The 18070-nt window shown below is 33.6% G+C and overlaps 3 protein-coding genes across 4 annotated transcripts; all 3 read left to right on the top strand.

Moving 5' to 3' along the window:
* The first annotated feature begins 2953 nt into the window (after nucleotides 1-2953).
* Nucleotides 2954-7444, top strand: LOC108219685 (F-box/FBD/LRR-repeat protein At1g13570). The gene is made up of 5 exons (XM_017393183.2): nucleotides 2954-3112; nucleotides 3586-3675; nucleotides 5433-6278; nucleotides 6671-6826; nucleotides 6964-7444. The coding sequence occupies exons 2-5, from the start codon at nucleotides 3673-3675 to the stop codon at nucleotides 7243-7245; spliced, it is 1287 nt and encodes a 428-aa protein (XP_017248672.1). The 5' UTR covers nucleotides 2954-3112; nucleotides 3586-3672; the 3' UTR covers nucleotides 7246-7444.
* Nucleotides 7445-9022: 1578 nt separating this feature from the next.
* Nucleotides 9023-12162, top strand: LOC108223661 (small ribosomal subunit protein uS9c). Its single transcript, XM_017398024.2, has 3 exons — nucleotides 9023-9466; nucleotides 10850-11138; nucleotides 11944-12162. Exons 1-2 carry the CDS (start codon nucleotides 9137-9139, stop codon nucleotides 11135-11137), a joined length of 618 nt encoding a protein of 205 aa, XP_017253513.1. The 5' UTR covers nucleotides 9023-9136; the 3' UTR covers nucleotide 11138; nucleotides 11944-12162.
* A 426-nt stretch (nucleotides 12163-12588) lies between these two features.
* Nucleotides 12589-17316, top strand: LOC108223662 (exocyst complex component SEC3A). Of its 2 annotated transcripts, none has more exons than XM_017398026.2 (7): nucleotides 12589-13351; nucleotides 14257-14337; nucleotides 14461-14528; nucleotides 14637-14739; nucleotides 15160-15314; nucleotides 16024-16141; nucleotides 17123-17316. In XM_017398026.2, exons 3-7 carry the CDS (start codon nucleotides 14509-14511, stop codon nucleotides 17276-17278), a joined length of 552 nt encoding a protein of 183 aa, XP_017253515.1. In that variant the 5' UTR covers nucleotides 12589-13351; nucleotides 14257-14337; nucleotides 14461-14508; the 3' UTR covers nucleotides 17279-17316. The 2 variants fall into 2 exon arrangements, with proteins under 2 accessions (XP_017253515.1, XP_017253516.1); XM_017398027.2 differs by lacking the exon at nucleotides 17123-17316 and adding an exon at nucleotides 16265-16462 and having other exon boundaries at nucleotides 13211-13351.
* The last annotated feature ends 754 nt before the right edge of the window (nucleotides 17317-18070 follow it).

Here is an 18070-nt window from a genome sequence, read left to right as displayed (position 1 = left end):
GATTATTATTATAATTTAATTTAATTTATTACATGAACAACAAATGTAAAAGTCAATGGTCAAAGAAGTGTAAGAAGTGACAACACGGTTGGCAATGCGGCATTGGTTATATCGGTTGGTCCACTCGGCTTGTTTTTACGATTTCTTTTGCTTGGTGTTGTGTGGAGTTGTTACGTGGTTTGATATGATGTTTCTTGGAAGTGAGATTTTGAATTTGATGGGGGCTTAACTTTGAATCTAGATTAGGTTCATCTCGGCATGGGATCGTGTCATTATCCCCACCATGAGCTAAGTATGTCTTTTATTTATTTAGCATGTTTTTTATTAATTTTTTATGTTATATTTATATTATAAATAATATAAATTTTATATAAATATTATATCTTATAGATATTAAGACTTTTAAATATAGTTCAGGATAGTTATATAATCTTCATCATAATTATAAGTTAATATAACCAACTATATCATCAAGCCCGATTCCTAATTCCAATTAAATTATTAGCCCAATATTCATAAGTACATTTTAGTAGCAATGCTATAATAATGCAACAGTTTTTAATATATATTTAACTGAAAATGACATGCCATTTGGGCATGCTTTTTCGTAAAATACACGTTTATAAGAGTATCTCCAACGATGAGAAACCTTTAACTAGAAGTCTGATTAACATACAAAATTAAAAATTATAGTCAATGCCCAGAAAAACAGCACTCCATCTGTAGTAAACCCTAATCTATAATTATAGTCAACCTCCCGTGGATGATTATATTTGTCGAAACAATGCAGATCTGTAATGAATTTCACGTCATCTCCTGTAGTTTATTTTCCTTCTTCCCGCTGATTACAAATTATTTATTAGCATATTAAACAGATGATATGTTCTATTTATAACAATCCAAACATTAATAACATATTATTCTTAACTTATAACCAACCAACATAGCCAATACTATCGAATGTGTTACAGGTTATAGCCAACCTCATTGGAAATGCTCTAAGCATGTCAATCGAAACTCCCGTGACATGTACCATAATCTAGATGCATCAATCCTACGTACCATAATTTTCCGAAATTTTCTTTTAAGCAGAAGTTCACTTATTCGTTATCCAAGTCAGAACAAATAAATTACTTATGTTTTATAAACTCGACCAAACACTCCATCAGATCATACCATGCTAAATAGGGAATTTTTACTTTGATTTATTTTTGGTGCCATCTCTTAATATATCTTTAATTGATCCATTTTAGACTTTTTATTATAATGAAATTTCATTGTCCAAAATTTCATGGATATCATGCATATTAATTGGTTAGATGATGAATTTTTCCTGGTTAAAGAAAATTCATCCGAGATTTTATTTTTGTGCTTGTATGTTTGTAAAAAAAAAGACGAAACCAATATAGTCTAACAATTTTTTTTAAATTCTTAATAGATATATATATATACACAATAATTTTAATTGTCCAATTTTGAATTTCAATAGTCAATTTGATCAAAATTTAAATGAACTTTAATTTTACAATATAATTGAAATTATTAAAAGAACTACTCCTTCCGTCCAACCGCGTTCTTTACGGGTTTTTTTTTTGACATCTCACTTGTTTCTTTATATTACAAAACTTTTCAAAAACAGCGAAGTTTTATGTTAATATAAAACCCAATCTCACCCATTATTTTTATCTATTTTATCAAATTTATCCATTAAATACATATGTGTCCGACCACTTTCTCCGTTTTCTTTCTCTTCCTTACTTATTTTTATACCCCTTCTGGTTCTCTTTACGTTTCTCCTTTCATATGTCGGAACTGTTCACGACATAGGAAAAATTACTAATTTACACATAATTTATAAGACCAAATATAGTCACGAGTGATCTTGTTAAATTCATATTCATGAGTATTTTAATAGGATGAAATTTCAATATTTAATACTAATACGAAATTAAAGATATTAATGATTAAAAGTATTTATTGACAAACGTGATAAAGGTAAATATGAAAAGTATTGAGACGGTGTCCAATCTTAATGTAAATACTGGGGACGGAGTGAGTATTTTATTACAAAGTACATATAATATATTTTAAGATATAATTTTTAATTTTTCAAAATAAGAAAAAACAATCCTTAATCTTTGAATAAAAAATGATGAATTTGATCATTAAAAACCAAAAGTGATTAATTAAATATTACTCTCTCTGTTTTCAAATATTTGACGTTTGACTTTTGTGCACACACTTTTAAGTGCATTGACTGCATAGCTAGAATTAATATTTTTAAAATTTTCTTTTTATGAATTATAGTATAAGATTAATATTTTTATTAAAAAAAAGAAAATTTTAAAAATAATAATTCTACGTATACAGTCAAAATTCTTAAAATTGTGTGCCAAAAAATCAAATGTCAAATATTTGAAAACATATAGAGTACATCAGAATTCAGAATGAATAGCGTGATAATATTAAATCCCGATAAACTAGCGAAAATTTCGCATATACCGGTTCAGAATATCCACCCGTGAGCCAAACCGGTTAAAAATCCTATTATTAGAGCATCTCCGACCATCGAAAACCCTTGGCTAAAAGATGAGTTGGCATATCTAAAATAGAAAAATTTAGCCAACAGTTCGAAAAACTCAACTCCAACCACGCTCAGCTGTTGTTTATAAATTTAGCCAACCTCCTATGGATGGCTAAATTTGTCGAACCTCTACAGGTCTGTAAGAAAATCTGTAGGAAGATTGCATATCATCTATTACCATATTGAACTGATATATTCTATTTTAACAATTTAAAATATTAATAACATACTATTTTTAAATTATAGCCAACCAATATAGCCAATACAATTGAAGCAAAATGTCTTCCGGGTTCAGCAAATTTTACATAATGTCTTACAGGTCCAATTTAGCCAACGATTATACCCAACGCCGTTGAAGATGCTCTTATCCCCCTCGGACTCGCCATCTGTCACCCAGTGTCTACATACATACAGGCCATCCACATTTCTAAACAGTAAACGCTTTCATCTTTACAATCTCTTTTCACAATTTTTTAATTAGGGTTTCACAATGAAAAGCTCCACAATATTCAATCTCCACCATCCACTGTACGTATCTCTGCTCATATACATACAATCTCAATTATCAATTTTGCCCCCTTATTATCATCTCTCGTAGTTTAATTTTTAATTGATCGTGTTATGTATTGTTGTGAACATCGTTAGTTTACGTTTTTTCTTTGGTACAGATCAATTGTGTATTTCGATTGTAATGTTTTTCAAGGTTTTGTGTTTGTGTTTCTATTGCTGTTATGTTTTGATTAGACTGATATAAGGAATGTAGAGATAAATTTGAATGTGTCGGAATATTGGGATTTGTCGGAAAACTTATTGCAATAGCGCAAAACAGCACTGTATGTGTCTGTTTGGTTTAGATTGTGGTTTACATTGCAAGGCGGAGATTGTTTAGTTAGATAGGGTGATCGGGAGTGTTAATTCTCGTGGCTTTTATACTAGTTAAGTACTTGTGATGTTTTTAGGGTGCTGGGAGGAGTAATGTTTCTTCGTTTTGTTTGAATCAGATTTTGACGGCCGAACTTGTATGGTTTTCAACTTGTGAAGCATCAAGTGGGGGTTCTAATATCATCATCAAACTGTTTAAATATATTATGGTAAGTTTGTCTTTATCTTTTTTACGAAAGAGAAGGTGATAATGTGTATGTGAAAATAGTTTGCTGAAGAATAAACTCGTTGTACCTGATTAGAGTATAATTTATGTGTGAGTACTGTAAAACAAGTTCTTCACAAGTTTTACTCCTAAACAGTTAAGTGTGACCTTAGGCACTGCTTTTTATTTTACCTATGGATGGAATTATAGAACATGAATGATAGGATTTAGACCCATGTTCACACCATGGGGTTTGATACCATGGAGTATGATGGAATATTGAAGTGCCCAAGTGTTAAAAAGACAAACAGAGTTGATATAAAATACTCTAAACTAAACCATATTAACCAACAATACAACTTAACATTGATATTTTGGGTGTACATGACACTGAATGGCTGTTTTAACGAGAGAATGATTCAATATTGTACACACGACATTATGCTATTAAAGTACTCCTAGCCGAGTAAGAGACTTTTTTTAAACTTTATTGTTGTCTTACATGTATTAACAAGTAATGTTACGTCTTTTACTACGGACAAAGAGAAACTTAGTAAGACATGCCTCACTTTCTTTTTTGGCAGGTAGAATTTATATTAAGACAACAAAGCTCCATTAAGTACAAAAATCTATCGTCGGTACCTTCTTTTAACAGCTCATTGTCTTTAACATATAAGAAAAAGGCTAAAAAAACCATAAAGGAAACAAGAATTTCAAAGTTCATTATAAATCAAAACTAGGGGTGAGCATTCGGTTCGGTTAACCGAAAACCGAACCGAATAACCGAAATTTTTTCGGTTCGGTTAACCAAAATATATATTTCGGTTCGGTTTTCGGTAGCGAAAATTTTAAAATTCGGTTTTTCGGTTATTCGGTTTTTAATTTCGGTTAACCGAAAAACCGAACGGTTAACCGAATTTCCAATATTTAATAATATTTATTATTAATAATATATATATATTAATTAAGTACATGTAGTTTTTATATTGTTAATAGCTAGTATCTTTGTTATACTATGAAGCAGTCGGTCAGCGTAACAAAACACAGTTAATTATACGAGCATTTGTTTAGTTATTAGACAAATCAAGTAGCGCTGCATTTGAGAATGTCTAAGCAACCAGTGTTCATGATCTGAGTTGCAACAAAATAGGCGCGGTTGTAACTTGTCACTTCTCGGTGATTAGCTTTAGCTCCCAGATCAGCATCCAGGTAAAGGAGGATTAGACCGGACAGTGAGTTTTACAATCCAGCACCAACCATCATATGCATTAGATATTAGTTTAAAAAAAAATTCGGTTATTAATTTCGGTTTTCGGTAATAACCGAAATAATAATTTCGGTTTCGGTTATAAACCGAAAAAAGTTCGGTTCGGTTTTCGGTAGCTATTTTTTACTAATTTCGATTTCGGTTAACCGAAAAAAATTTCGATTTCGGTTTCGGTTAACCGAATGCTCACCCCTAATCAAAACCACCCTCTTCAGCATTTCTAATAAAATTATATACAGTTTCCTATAGTGTTGACTTCAACTTTAGAACTCAACTCTGAATTTTCATGCTCTAAAACATAAAAAGTATTTCCCATCTCTTGATATTTGACACCCCGAGTCATGTTTGATAGCCTGCACTGATAACAGATAATCAATGGAGTCTATATTAGTCTCTTTGAACTTTGGCATCTGCTCCAAATAACTGTTTAATCTGCAAATTTGGTACATGTATCCTTTGGTTGCTGAGAAATGATTCTTTCTAAATTTTTTTAGAAGCGAAGAGATCCGCCGAAGGTCCCCTGTAAAATGGAAATGGATATAGACTATATCAGCAATCTACCAGAGCATATTACAGACAAAATTTTGTCGTGTTTATCGCTGAGGGATGCCGTGAGGACAAGTATACTTTCAAGAAAATGGAGATACAAGTGGATTAGTCTTCCACAACTTGTATTTGATAACCAGTCTCTCTTGATTTCTTCTCAAGATCAAACACTCATTAGAAATAAACTTATTAACATTGTTGATCATGTCCTATTACTCCACTCTGGTCCCATACAAAAGTTCAAGCTTTCTCACCGAGATCTTCAAGGTGTAAATGACATCGATAGATGGATTCTTTTTCTGTCAAGAGGATCATTGAAGGAATTCATTTTAGAAATATGGAAGGGTCATCGGTACAAGCTACCAGCTTCTTTATACTCCTGCCAGAAGTTGATTCATCTGGAAATTTTCAACTGCATGATAAGACCTCCTACACCATTTAATGGGTTTAAGAACTTGAAGAGCCTTGATCTTCAACACATTACTATGGAACAAGATGTATTTGATAATCTGATATCTAGTTGTACACTACTTGAGCGGCTTACTTTGATGAATTTTGATGGGTTTTCACAACTTAACATACATGCTCCTTATCTCCTGTTCTTCGATATTGGAGGTGTTTTTGAAGACGTCAATTTTAATGCAACTAATAATCTTGCTATTGTTTCCATTGGCTTGTATGCAACTGCTGGATATGACCAAAATCCGGCTCTTGGCAGTACTGGAAATATGATCAAGTTTTTTGCTCCTCTGCCTCGTATTCAAAGGCTTGAGGTGCAGAGTTTCTTTTTAAAGGTAACATATCCGTGACTTTTAGGACAGGGTTTAGATACTTCATTTTGATTGATGTTATATGGTTGCAACTAATTATTAGGATAGCCAGATAGGGTGTATATAGTTCACTTTGAATTTTATATGGTTGCATATGAAAGTAATTCTTGTTTTCATCATAGTTAAGTATTTCCCTGTTACTAAAGGTTTTCTGTCCAAACATTCTACTAAATACAATACGGTTTCTCGGTGAAGATTCACATATTTAGTTTCTCTACATTATCAAATAAGCAAAGTTCCATGTCTTGTAACCGTTGCTGCAATATAGTTTTATATTTTCAGTATCAATACAAGTATTAAACTCTCTTTATATATGTTGCTAATGTCACACATCTTTTTTCTATATTCGTCTGCAGTATTTGGCTGCTGGTAAAGTTCCAGAAAGACTTCCAACTCCTTGCATTGAGCTTAATTACCTATCATTCCGCATCAATTTCTGCGACCGTGCAGAGAGTCTGGGAGCTCTTTGTATACTTCGAAGCTCACCTAACCTGCAAGAACTTGAGATTTTAGTGAGTTGTTGTAACAGTAAATGCATAAATAATAATCATCGAGTTCATATTTAATTTGATTGTAGGCAACAGTTGTCTCTGGAGTCTGGACAATTGTGCCTTGATTTATTCTCTCTTCTTCAATTTACTTGATGCAGGTGCGCCCAGATGACCAGGCTGTAGATGGAAGAGATGCACGCATTTCAGAAGAGTACTTCCATAATTGCCCATTCAATCAACTGCAACTTGTGAAATTGGTTGGCATATCTTATGCTAAGCAGGAACTAAATTTTGTCAACTTTCTGCTCGCAAATTCACCTGTGTTGGAGAAGATGACCATCAAACCTGCTGCAGCTATTGGTGGATGCGAGTTGCTAAAAGAATTGCTGCGTTTCAGAAGAGCTTCAGTGCGAGCCGAAATCATATACCTTGACCCATAAGATTGTTCAGTAACTTGGTATTTGTAATGGAAATGAAAATACATCTGGTGTCAGTACATTGCTTGTGTCTTTCATCATCTTTTGGGTGCTATGAAGACATAGCAACAGTTCTTTTGTTAACTGAACAACTGTCCTGGAACTTGTGATGTTTGATTTGCAAGTCAGCATTCAGCTAATCAATTTTGAATTCTCGTGGGTATTTTTTTTTTGCTGTGGTTGATATTAAACTTTTTTTTTTTTTTTTTGACGGATCAAGAGTTGGAAAACCAACTCAGGAACAAGAAACGGAATCACTCCTCAGCAGAGAGGACAACTGATCAGGGGGATCAAACACCCAGTTGGGAGGCAGATTCTTCAAACAAGCTTGATGAGCAACCCAGTGAGCAACACGATTGCAAGATCGAGGCACAAAAAGGATCCTAATATGAAAAGTAGCCACTATTGATCTGATATCTTCAATAAGAACAGTAGAATCCCATGGCGGTGTTGACTCAGTAGAACAGAAGCTAATCGCTGATTTGCAATCCGATTCAATGCAGGCATTAAAAAGATGATGATGCCTTATGATTAAACAAGCTTCACGAATAGCAATTAGCTCAGATTGTAAAGGTGATGTGGCTGAAACACAACAACCTCTGCCAACTACAAGCTTTCCATCAGACTTTCTGCCAATATTAAACTTGGTGGATGATAATATAGGGTACCTCATGTTTTACATACATATGTTAGAGCAAGTCCAATGCTAGATGCTATATATCTATTGCTATTGCTATAATATAGCACCAAAAAGTGTTTTTTGGTGCTAAAATAAAACTTGCACTCCAATGCTAAGTTCTATAACTTGTTTCAAATTTAACCAACTCATTAATTTTTACCTAACTTCTATATAGAACCAACTCTTTAACTTTTACCTAACTCATCAACTCATTAACTAGTTTCCAATTTCTATTTATTGATGATGTGGCAACATGGATGGATCCATCCTTGGTTTCAAATATAGAACCAAGGATGCATCTATGCATGGATGCATCCAAATATAGCACCCCTTTGGAGTTGAGTTTTTTTACTTTTGATGCTATAATATAGCAATAGAACCAAGTATAGCATTGCATTGGAGTTGCTCTTAGTAGTTAGCGTAAGTTTAGCGGAAAAAAAGAATTGTGCAGTTTAATTCTAATTTTTGATATATATACAGGGGAGGGTTTTCACTTTTTACATTCAAGACTTTTCTTCTCTGGAGGTACACTAATATCATTGGTATTCTGAACCAGCTACTGATAAAATATTGGTGATAAAGTATTATAGTAATGAGAACTCATATTTCTAAGTTTTTTTTGGTAGAAGTCACCTTTGGTTAAAATACAAACTCAAATTTGCATTGAAACCCCCAGTATCCTAATTTCAGATAAAAATGAATTTAGAATTTCATTGGAAAATGAAGACGAACGCTCAATAAAATATAGTACAAGTCAAAATCCAGTACACTGCAGTCCGCGAAGTGTGTTTAAATTAAATCGAAAATTTTATTAATAAATTTATCAAGATAAACAGCATTTCATAAAAGAGAATTGATATCGAATTTCTAAATCTTCTTTAGTTTTCACAAAATGACTTATAACCTTATAAATGAGTATCTGTTCTACAAACTCTCGGAGCGAGCCAAGATCGAAAAAACAAAAAAAATTTAACACTTGATATTCGAACTACGAAACTCTCGGAGCGAGCCAAGATCGAAAAAACAAAAAAGAATTTAACACTTGATATTCGAACTCTAAACTCTAGTAACACAGCCAAACAGTCACTGAACATTATCCACACTCCCTCATCTCATCTTCTTCAAAGCCCCAAAATTTCCACTCAAAATTAAAAAACAAATAGCTCTGCAACAATAATGGCGATTACAATGTCTTCATTAACATCCTCCTTCGCGTCTCTCTCCTTTACTTCTCAAATCTCGCAGAAACCTAACTCAATCTCCCTCGCTTTCGCCAAACCTAACTGCTCAACTCTCGTGAAGAGGCACTCGCCGCTCGTCGTCGCCGCGAACGCCGCTGCCGTCGCCGGAGAGACGGAGGACCTGAAGAAGTTTGTCAAGGCCACGCTTCCCGGCGGATTCGCCGCGCAGACGCTGTGGGGAACTGGCCGCCGGAAATCGGCAATTGCTCGTGTCGTTCTCAAGGAAGGGACCGGAAAAGTTATCATCAATTATCGCGATGCGAAGGTGTGGTGTTTTAGCTTCTTATTTTCTTTGAATTGATTTTGGTGATTTTGTTCGAATTCAGGCGATATATGTTGTGGAATTGATTTCGGTTTAACTGATACTAGTAGGATTGTGAAATGTGGTGTGTACAGGGATGTGATTTTAGTTTTCGTCTAATAGTGTGTATGTAAGTATTGACATTGAAAGGAAGAGAGTCCGTCACGGTGTACATGTTAGTAGTAGTGTTGCGGTATGTAATGTGTATAGAAACTTTGAAGGTTTTTTTGTATTGGTATTGTGTTCCACATAGACTTATGGTTATTCTCAAGGTGCGTGTGAGGTTAAAAGCTTAATGAAGCCTATATGATTATCTTAAGTACAAATTTGGAGAGATAGAAAATTATAGTGGTCCTTAGTCTTACAACCGAACTTTTATATGCTCATCTTTTGTGCTGCACTTTAAGTGATACAAAATTAATGTCTGACCCTTTAGAAAGGAATGACATAGATCAATAGCTGATATTCATTGACATGATTAGCTTGGAGGCTTATTAATTCAGATAAAAAGAAACTAATCGTATTGGATATAACTTTAAAACAGTTCTATAGATGTAATTGTAGAAATGTGCCTGCAATTCAACTGGTACAAGGTTGCACGTCTTCGTGTTCACAATAATGTTGTGTTTGGTTGGAATGAATGAATTTGGAAGGAATAAAATGAGGTTTAAACTGTATCAAGGGTAAATGTTCAAGAATTTGATTCCAATCTCCATTCCCACTTCCATTGTTTTTCTTTATTTTCACTCATTCCATTTTATTCTTCCCAGCCAAAAACGACATAAATATTTCGCCAATATCACTAGATATGCTCTCCTCTGGTATGTTGACACTCTGACAAGCTAATTTTAATACATGATTCACAAACAAGACGTTTCAACCTAAAGTCATAAATGGGTTTGCATTTATTTTCTAGCTGACATAGTCTCTCTTTACGTTGGTGGTAGAAAGTTCCTTCTAATGTGGTGTTATCATCTCTGGCATATAGATTGACACACATATGATCCTATTTTACTCTCTATAGGAAGTGGTTAAGTGTTTAATATGGTTAAATGTCAAATTGTCGTGCTTGGCAATTTTTTTTTTATTTGCTTTTTGCCCAAACCAAGTGTTGTATGTCTGTTATGAGCATTTGAGGTGAAAGAAAGAGCTGCAGTAACCTAGATACTATTTATTGCAAGTTTGGCATTTAGCTCCTGGAGCACCTGATATTTGATAAAGTGAAAGTACCCTAGACTAATTTTTTGTAGGATCATTATAAATGGTTTGCTAAAACATATGATTGTTGAATTGTCGAGTTATTACAACGAATCTAAGCTATTATATCTCCTTTAATGCGTCATGCAGGAATACCTTCAAGGAAATCCACTGTGGATTCAATATGTTAAAGTTCCTTTAGCGACGTTGGGATATGAAAGTAGTTATGATGTATTTGTTAAGGCACACGGTGGCGGTCTTTCTGGCCAGGCTCAAGCAATTTCTCTTGGTATTGCCCGTGCTTTACTTAAGGTCAGTGAGGACCACAGAGTACCCCTGAGGAAGGAGGGTCTTCTCACCAGGGATGCAAGAGTAGTTGAAAGGAAGAAAGTGGGACTCAAAAAAGCCAGAAAAGCCCCACAATTCTCCAAGCGTTAAGGTTAGAATTTTATACTTGATTGTTAGCCCCTGTTGAGCTGTCTGTCTTAGACTCTTAGCTCTAGAATATTTTTTTGTAAGTCAACTTTGTTGTGGATCAGTAGCTTGAAGAGCTACCTGAAGAAACTTGTATTTTGGTTTTCTGCCATTGTTCATAGATGAGTACCTCAATTTGGTCTTCAGAAGTTTGTGCTCTGGTTTGCAATGCTATGCATAGTCCCAGAGACAGTTGACGTGCTTTGTCTTAATTATCTGTTATACTTATACATGTAGTTCCCTTTTACCCTACCGAACTTGCAACATTTTGTTATGGTAATTTTGCAGTATTTGCCAACAAATTGTGAGATGAATCTCAAACAACAGACTTTGACAAATGAAAGTAACATTTATACATAATTGCAACAAGCAGCATCCAGTCAAGTTAGGAGGGGCTTATGTATAGAGTATTGTGGCAAGTTTGATATGGCATTTGGGTATTATATTCTTAAATCTGCAGAGCCTGTAATCTGTATAAAATCCACCAGAATCACGAGTTTTAGTCATATTTCCTTGGTTATATCATATATGCCTCTCTAAGGTCTAGGATTAGAAAAAGGTTTCTTGCCTTCATACTTCCTTGGTTAAATGCCTCTCTAAGGTCTAGAAGTAGAGCAAGGTTTCTTTCTTCATATACTTGTTCCCTGATCATGGACATTAAAACCTGAAAATCGCAATATCTGGGAACTGTTTTCTGTCAATTTGTACTGCTACAGGAAAGGTTATTTTCTTACTTTTGTTTACTTATCCTTTTCTTGGATGATGTTCAGGTTTGTTTTTGTACATCCACCGCAGAACTTTTGCTTGTAAAGGCAGTATTCAGGTAGCAAGATGTGTATCAGTGTATACTGGAAGAGCAGCTGAAAAAAGATGTTATTTGTACTGAGATTAGATATTTTTTGAAACTTGTATTATCATTATGGGTAATGTGTTTAAAAATGAAATCTCTAACATTGGTTGCTAATGCAATTATCATTCCCTAACAAAAACCCATTGTACATTAAAAAAATTGTTAGTGGATATATATTTTTTAAAGTATCACAAATACAGGTAATAAATATTAAAAATCTAATCCAAGGAGTATCATGTTTGGGAAATTAATAGTCAATACTCAATAATAACAATTTTTTTATTTTGCTAAATTACTAAAAAAATATATGTAATTATAGGATTAAGAGTTTTTTTTTAATTTTTGGTCGAATAATCAGACAAATGATGGGGAAAAAATAACCATTTTTTTTAAAAAAAATTAATCTAATAATATGTTCCTCTTAAATGCTGGAAAAAAGTAACCACTTGCTTTTTATATAGAATAACTTTGGATTTTTTTCATTAAATAGTAACAGGTGATGTTATTTTCTTAATAGAAAATCAAGCTTCTATTAAATAAAATTTAAAATCGAAAACTGCTTGTTGTGAATACTGAATCAGACCCGAGTTGAACGACAACTACTCGCCAATATTATCACATTCTCTCGGATCAATGTTCAATAACAGCAGCAGCATCGCAATCAACGTCTCCGACGAAGATTCCGACGACGTTTCCGGCAAACTAAAACTACGACTCCGAAAAAACCGGAAGAAATCTTGGCCCCGCGGAAAATCCGAATCAGCTCGCCGAATCTTCAGGCTGCTCCGTCGATGGTGGCCGGTGTTACTGTTCCTTCCGGCCGCCGGACTCTTATTTTTCGAGGCCTCGAGAATCGGTCGCAAACCGAGTCAATTGAGCAACTCGGAAGTCGCGACTCAGAAGACTCACGAGTTAGCTGTGGCGAAGAAGTCGGGCGGGAATTTGAACCCTTCTCTGTCTTAATGTTATGTTTTTAAAAAATTAGTAAAGTGCCTTTGACCTATGTAGTGAGAATCATCACATCATGAAACATCTCAAAGAATGGAGCATAGGAGGAGGAATTGCCGCCCCCTACTTAAGGATAGATATCAGTCTCACTAGCAAAAATCTTGATCTCGTGGTTCAAATATCATGCAATATTGTAGATGGTGTCTGTTAATTAATTAAATTAGCAAAATTTATTGACACATATTTAAACATGCATGATTGTAGTCTAGTCTCTCTATTTACATTCCCCATTATGATGTGTTTATGCAGCAAAGTCAAAAGGGCAGCGAGTTCAAGCTTTTCTTCGAGTCCTGAAGTATTCAACCGGTGGAGTTCTCGAGGTAATATCCTAGTTTACACCTTCATCGTTGTATGTTTGGTATGATGTCTTTGTGAAGCGAGGAAGCTTTTAGCTTGCTGTAGTGACATTGTTATTGATACATAGCCACATTAAGGGTCTGTTTGGGAGTGCTGTTAAAAATTGCTGTGCTGTCAGAAAAAGTGCTGGTAAAATAAGTGCTGTTGTAGAAATCAGATAACTGTTTGGTAATTTTTTGATATTTGCTTATTTTGAGTTATAATATTAAAAAAATAATGTTTTTGATGAGATTTGATAATGAAATCTGTAACAGCTTTCTGCAAAAGCTGAAAAGCAGCTTTTTCCAAAAGCATGGGAGGACCTGCTTTCTCCAACAGCAGCTTTTCAGCTAAAAGCTGCTATTCGGAAAAGCTGCTTTTAGATTTACCAAACAGTTTTTCACCTGCTTTTCAGCAAAAAGCTGCTGTTGCTGTCTGCAACAGCAACCCCAAACGGTACCTAAATACTTTGGAGCTAGTTTTGTAGAGGAAAAGTTTTGCATTTAGGGGCAGACCTAGGAATTTGGATGAGTGGGGGTTAGAATTTTCGATCTGATTAGATGGATAAATTTAATAAAGTAGATGAGAGTTATAATTAGTAATCAATTAATATTAAGATTAAATAGAAAACAAGCTGACATTTAGAAAAGCTTTTAAATTTTTAATCACAGAATTAAGAGAAAGATAAGAATTTATTTACATATTCGTGCGAGAAAACCTTTTTTATAACAACACCAGTTCAAATGTTTAAAGATTATACACATAAATTTGCACTAACTAAAAATTGAGTTAGGGACATAGCCCTACTTGTCCTTTACTATATCAGCCTCTGATTGTACTAGTTATTCGCATAATATAAGCAGCTTAACTCATGTTCTGCCTTTTTCAGCCTGCAAAAATATACAAGTTGAAACATCTCACAAAGGTGGAGGTTGTGGGTAATGACCCAAGTGGATGTACATTTACTCTGGTATTGCTTTTTCCTCACCTGTGCATTTGAGATGTTTATTATTCTAGTGATATGCAGTGTATAGAAATCTAAGTAGCTATATACTAAGAAAAGTGAGGAAACTGATCGACCAACTCCCTGTAGGGATTTGATAACCTTAGAAGCCAAAGTGTTGCTCCGCCTCATTGGACCATGCGTAATATTGATGACAGGTAATTTTATGTTAACTTCTACTGTTACATTAGATTGTTGATACATACTATTTTGCGTCTATATTTTCTTAATAATACATGGAGTATATTTGAATTTTTGTGGTGCAGAAACCGTCTTGTAATGTGCATCTTTAACATCTGCAAAGATGTATTAGGTCGTCTCCCTAAAGTTGTTGGCATAGACGTTGTGGAGATGGCTCTTTGGGCGAAGGTGAGGAAGTTTTTCTTGTTGTATATCATCTACCTTCTTTTGCGGTATCAATACATTTTATGATGTTTGTCCATGGTTTTACATCATAATATTCGATTTCAGTTATTATTAATACAGTCATTATGTATAATCTCTCATGTATATAATTTAGTGGTCCCACTGCACAGATATGAGCCTATCATACAAGTTATAATAAACATATCAACAGAATATTTTTGGACATATGTAAATGCAGAGACTATTTTTACCCTTTTTATTACAGCTGAATTATGGACTATCAGACTAATATGTTTTTTTCTTCTAAAAGTTACTCCCAATTTCATATTTGAGTCTTGTAGATATATATTAAAACTTTTACTTGATCGTGATTGCTGGTGATATGCTGACTAAACCTGAAATGCCTATTTAAATTTTATACAGGATAATACACCTGCCGTCTCCAATCAGCAGAATGCTCAAAATGGATCCCAGGTAGAGAAAGTTGTGGGGGTGGAAGAAAGCGACAGGAAAGTGACTGTTGAAAGAGAGCTCGTGTCTCAAGCGGAGGAAGATGACATGGAGGCTCTTTTAGGCACGTATGTATTTTCTTTCTCCATATGAAGCTTATGACATGTCACATGTACGTGGAGTATCATGAACTCAAATTAGACTATAATATAATAATGCTATACTTGATGCAGTTCGCAAGTGAGTTCCCAGGGAGAATTGCTGTGTGGGCTTTGATTTTTTCTCCCATCTTCAATTTATTGTCGGGTGTGGAGCAAGATAATAAAAGCTTAACTTTTTATGTATTTCATGAAATTCTAAAGGAATTATTTGTAATGCAATATATTATAAACTTTAATAATATGCGAAAAGTAGACTTTTTAGGAATTTCTAGATTATGGTGGTAGCGTAACAAAATGAGTTGGTGCCTTTACTCAGTTGTGGTGATGGATTAGTATTGGTAAGTTGATATAGATAAAATTTAATTTTCCTTTAATTCAAAATGTACTTCATTCTTAAGTCATAGAAATTCTAAATAGACTATTGTAAAATTGTAATACCTGTAAGTTATGGGATTTGGAATATGAATTGATTTAATAAACCGTGTTCTCTTTGTGAGGAATTGTCTCTTTTGAGAAATTATCCAGGAAGAGATCCCAAATTTTTAACCCCAGCACTCGTCCTACATGATTTCCCTTAAATTCTTAATTGCCTAGTTGCGAAGTGGTTTGCCTATGTTACATATTATTGCAATACTTCAAATAATGATGATGATCCTGTGCATGTCATTGCTTGCAGCTATGTCATGGGTATCGGTGAAGCCGAGGCTTTTTCAGAGCGTTTAAAGCGAGAGCTTCAAGCTTTAGAAGCTGCAAATGTGCATGCAATTTTGGAGAGTGAACCTTTGATAGGCGAGGTAATCACTTAGTCCTTCCTCATTATAAATATATGTATACATGATCTTACTGCCTATGTTTGATGAATGACACTTATTTAAAGGTAGGTAATATTACTGGTCCTTTGAATCTTCTCTATGCAGTTCTTTGGGTACGTGACTGATCAGGTGTTTACCAGTCCGCAGTCATCTCTTAGAAACCTATCTTGTCTATTAAGTTTGTTAGAGTTCAGTTTCTCATTTCAATTTGTGATTGATATGAAGTGGAAGACTAATTGTATTCTGTTGAGTCCTGATTAAGAGTTTATAATCAGTCCGTGAAATTCTGAAATCCAGGATAAATGGATATTCATTTGATTTGAGTGATATAACTGTGATTGACTACTAATCAAGAACATATATAATATTAGAAAATGCCATAAATAATGTCTGTTTCATATTTCAGATTTTAAGAAATCGACTTTAAAAGGCCAGTGTGAGACTTGTTTGTGGAATGAAGTGAATAAAGAATAAGACAGTAGCTTATTGTGTTAGCTTCAATCTGTAGTGCTTTGCGGTTTCTCATGCCTTACTATAAATATGTCGCTGATAAACTGGTGAATCCACACAATTTAAAATTAGTTAACTTAACCCGCTTGTGTCAGTTTAAGTACATGTAAAAAACAAAGTTACTGTCACCGGAATATAAGTGGGGCATGTAGCAGCAAATTATCTATGAAGGGTAGGAGTATGACACTCACACTATATCTCAACTTGCATGCGCGCATCATGATTAATGGAGTTGAAGTGATTGTGCATGGGCACACAATGTCGACTTTAGGCAGCACATTCTTTATATGTCTATAGATCAGCAAATACAACACTAACAAAAAATGCTTTAACCTTGTACTTCTTTCAGAATTTTTATTTTACTCTAGTGAATGATGTTTATTTTTAGACAGCTTATTATTGATTACTATCGTAATTTGTGTTATCCTTCAATATATGTTTATTATCCTGCAGGTACTACAGGGTCTCGAGGCTGCGTCAAACTGTGTGGAGGATATGGATGAATGGCTGGGCATATTCAATGTAAAACTTAGACACATGAGAGAAGACATTGAGCGAAACATTAAAAATTTGGTCGGTTTGAGCCGAATTGTTGGCCTTTTTATGTAATCAATTATCCTTTTTAACTAAAACTATTATCTTTTTTATATTTCCTAAATAAAAAAACTCAATTTTCTAAAAAGAACATCGGATAACATAGCAACTTTTAAATGCTTTGGTTTATTTGATAATAAAAAAGTTTATTTGAACACGTTATATATTAATTAGAATAATACCGATCGGTTGATAAAACTCGAATGACCAATAAAATTATTAATATTTCAATTTCAATAGAGTAATAATAATAATAATAATAATAATAATAATAATAATAATAATAATAATAATAATAATAATAATATATAATATAGTGTAAATAGACAGTATAGATCTATCATATTACTTTTAAAGTGATACCATGAAATAATTAAAAATAACATTAGTATTTAGTTGAAATATATCATCGATTGTATATTAATAATTATATATAATAATATTATCTTTTTTATATGTATGTTACATGTGTCATTTTTAGAAAATAGGTTATTTAGTTAAGAATTTGAAAAATATACTGTGTTTTAGTTAAAAAAATAGCTGCTATGTTGTAGTCCCTCCGTCTCGCCATATAGTTTACGTTCACTGTTTGCACGCATTTTGAGACTCTTGTAAAGTATAGTACCGTAAAGTTTTTAAATTTTTTTTGTTTTGAATAAAAATTTAAACGCCAATTTTTTGTTCAGAGAAAAATAAATTAAAAAAATATTATGAAACTATATTTTATAAGAGTCTCAAAGTGTCAAAAAGTAACGTAAACAACCTGATGGGACAGATGGAGTATAATGTTATTTTTAATGTTTCGGC

Source organism: Daucus carota, chromosome 5 (assembly GCF_001625215.2).
Source record: "Daucus carota subsp. sativus chromosome 5, DH1 v3.0, whole genome shotgun sequence".
In the NCBI taxonomy this organism is placed as follows: Eukaryota; Viridiplantae; Streptophyta; class Magnoliopsida; order Apiales; family Apiaceae; genus Daucus; species Daucus carota.
The sequence above is the reverse complement of the archived record's forward strand: the minus strand, read 5'-3'. Positions and strand labels throughout refer to the sequence as shown.

Bases quoted from the DNA above. Each gene is read 5' to 3' on its own strand.
- LOC108219685 (XM_017393183.2), top strand. The intron at 6,279-6,670 runs GTAACATATCCG...ATTCGTCTGCAG, and splicing joins TGCAGAGTTTCTTTTTAAAG to TATTTGGCTGCTGGTAAAGT. The intron at 6,827-6,963 runs GTGAGTTGTTGT...TACTTGATGCAG, and splicing joins TGCAAGAACTTGAGATTTTA to GTGCGCCCAGATGACCAGGC.
- LOC108223661 (XM_017398024.2), top strand. From the start codon at position 9,137: ATGGCGATTACAATGTCTTCATTAACATCCTCCTTCGCGTCTCTCTCC. The intron at 9,467-10,849 runs GTGTGGTGTTTT...TGCGTCATGCAG, and splicing joins TCAATTATCGCGATGCGAAG to GAATACCTTCAAGGAAATCC.
- LOC108223662 (XM_017398026.2), top strand. From the start codon at position 14,509: ATGCGTAATATTGATGACAG. The intron at 14,529-14,636 runs GTAATTTTATGT...TTTGTGGTGCAG, and splicing joins ATGCGTAATATTGATGACAG to AAACCGTCTTGTAATGTGCA. The intron at 14,740-15,159 runs GTGAGGAAGTTT...AATTTTATACAG, and splicing joins AGATGGCTCTTTGGGCGAAG to GATAATACACCTGCCGTCTC.